Genomic DNA, 2384 nt, shown 5'->3' on the forward strand with positions numbered 1-2384 from the left:
GCCGGGGGCGGGGCGGCTGCTGCGGGGGGCCGGGGAGGCGGGCCGGGCCGGCCGGGCGCTGGGGTTCGCGCGGCCCCTCCCCTCCCCTCGGCCGCCGCTCTCCTCCCGGTCGCCGCCTCCAGCTCCCGGCGGCGGGGGAGGCCGCGGCTCGGCGAGCACCGGAGAGCAGGCGGCCCCGGGCTGCGGGCGCCGCCCCGCGCCGGTGACCCGCGGCCTGCGCTCCCGGCCCGGGCCCGGGCGGCCGGCCCCGCGTCTCTCCCGGGCCGCGCGCCCGCCCCCCGCCGCCCGCAGGCCGCCGAGGCGAGGACCGGCCCAGCGCTCCCTCCGGCGGCCGCCGCGGCCCGCGGGGGCGCAGCCTGCTCGGCGCGGGGCCCGCTCGCGCCCCCCCCCCCCGCGGCCCGGCCTGAGCCCCTCGCGGCGTGACCCGGGCCCGGCCCGGCCGGCGGCGCCGCGGAGATGCAGGTGCCGCCCAAGTACCGGCAGGCCTCGCTGTACGTGGGCGACCTGCACGCCGACGTGACGGAGGACCTGCTGTTCCGCAAGTTCAGCGCCGCGGGGCCCGTGCTGTCCATCCGCGTGTGCCGCGACCTGGCCACGCGCCGCTCGCTGGGCTACGCCTACGTCAACTTCCTGCGCGCGGCCGACGCGCAGGCGGCGCTGGACACCATGAACTTCGACGAGCTGCGCGGCCGCGCCATGCGCCTCATGTGGGCCCAGCGCGACGCGCGCCTGCGCCGCTCGGGCGAGGGCAACGTGTTCATCAAGAACCTGGCGCGCTCGGTGGACGGCAAGGCGCTGCACGCGCGCTTCTCCGCCTTCGGCCGCATCCTGTCGGCCAAGGTGGTGCGCGACGAGCGCGGCGCGCGCGGCTTCGCCTTCGTGCACTTCCAGAGCCCGCGCGCGGCCGAGCGCGCCATCGCCGAGATGCACGGCGCGCGCCTGCACGGCTGCCGCCTCTTCGTGGGCCGCTTCCAGCCGCGCCAGGCGCGCGCGGCCGAGCTGCCGGGCGCGCGCGACTTCACCGACGTGTGCGTGCGCAACCTGGGCGCCGCGGTGGACGACGCGCGCCTCGCGCAGGCCTTCGGCGCCTTCGGCCGGCCGCGCAGCGCGCAGGTGGTGCGAGACGCCCGCGGCCGCTCGCGCGGCTTCGGCTTCGTGCGCTTCGACTGCCCCGAGGCGGCGCGGCGCGCGGTGGCGGCCATGCACGGCCAGGCGCTCGGCGGCCGGCGGCTGGTCGTGGCCGCGCGCAGCGCCCGGCGGAGCGGCGGGCCGAGCTGCGCCAGGCCTTCGAGCGGCGGCGGGAGCGGCCCTGGCGCGCGTGGGGCGACGCGCTCTACGTGCGCAACCTGGACGCCGCCGTGGACGACGAGCGGCTGCGGCGCGAGTTCGCGGCCTTCGGCGCCGTCCGCCGCGCCACGGTCATGCGCGAGGACGGGCGCAGCAGGGCTTCGGCCTGGTCTGCTTCTGCGCGCCCGAGGACGCCGCCCGCGCCATGGCCGCGCTCAACGGCCGCCTGCTCGGCTCCCGGCCGCTCAGCATCGCGCTGGCGCAGCGGCCCTAGCGGGCCCCCCGGCCCGGCCCGGCCTGGGCGCCGCGACTCGGGTCCCGCGGGCAGGAGGCGTCGCGCGCGCGCGCGGCCCGGCCTCCCTCCCTCTCCCTCGGCGCTGCCTGGCGGGCGGCGCGCGGCCCTGACTCCGGCGTCCGCGGCGAGAGACACCGCGAGGCGCGTTTCCTCACCCGGAGCCCGCGAAGCCGCACGACGGCCCGAGGCGAGGGCGACGGCGCGAAGACGGGCGCCGCCGCGTGGGCTTCACGCACAAGGTTCTCCGTTCTCGCCTCAGTTCTCTTTGATTTAAACGTTGCTGATGCCCGTCCGGGGTGTCCCTGCATGTGCGCGGACGCCGGAAACGCCCGTGGACGCCGCGTTGCCTCTCAACGTGCAGCTCGACGCGGGTGCTGCGCCGCGGAGCGCGGGCCGCCTGCCCGGGAGGAACGACGGCGCTTTCCACGGCCACCCGCGGACCTGCCTCTGGGGCGTCGCGCTCTCCTCCCCGTTCCGCTGACGTCGGCCTTGCCGGGCCCTCGACGACGGCGACTCGCGTCGGGCCCCCTGGCCGAGGTCCCGGCGCTGCAGGCCCGTCCGCTCGGGCGGCGGAGGGCGGCCGGGCCTGCGATCGCTTCGCACCGCGCGGCTCCGTGTGGTGCCCCCGCTGCAGACCCGCGCTCTCCCTGGATGCCGCGTTATCACGCGTGTGTGTAGAACGCAGAGCGGCCGCCCTGTCCCGCAGCCTGTTGCTCTCTCCCTGGTGGTGTTCCGCGCAGTGATGTTGTCTCAGGTTTCAGAAGAGCGAACTCCCGGTACCTGTATGAACGCGCCGCTCATG

General features: G+C 78.4%; 1 protein-coding gene across 1 annotated transcript; it reads left to right on the plus strand.

The window, feature by feature from the left end:
- Positions 1–456: 456 nt before the first annotated feature.
- On the plus strand, positions 457–1561 carry PABPC4L (poly(A) binding protein cytoplasmic 4 like). The gene is given in 3 exon segments (XM_037497775.1): positions 457–1234; positions 1237–1440; positions 1443–1561. Coding segments are annotated over 3 exon segments (1101 nt in total).
- Positions 1562–2384: the final 823 nt, after the last annotated feature.

The sequence above is a fragment of the Talpa occidentalis genome, unplaced genomic scaffold (genome assembly GCF_014898055.3).
Source record: "Talpa occidentalis isolate TD23 unplaced genomic scaffold, MPIMG_talOcc4v2.1 talOcc4.8, whole genome shotgun sequence".
Classification (NCBI taxonomy): Eukaryota; Metazoa; Chordata; class Mammalia; order Eulipotyphla; family Talpidae; genus Talpa; species Talpa occidentalis.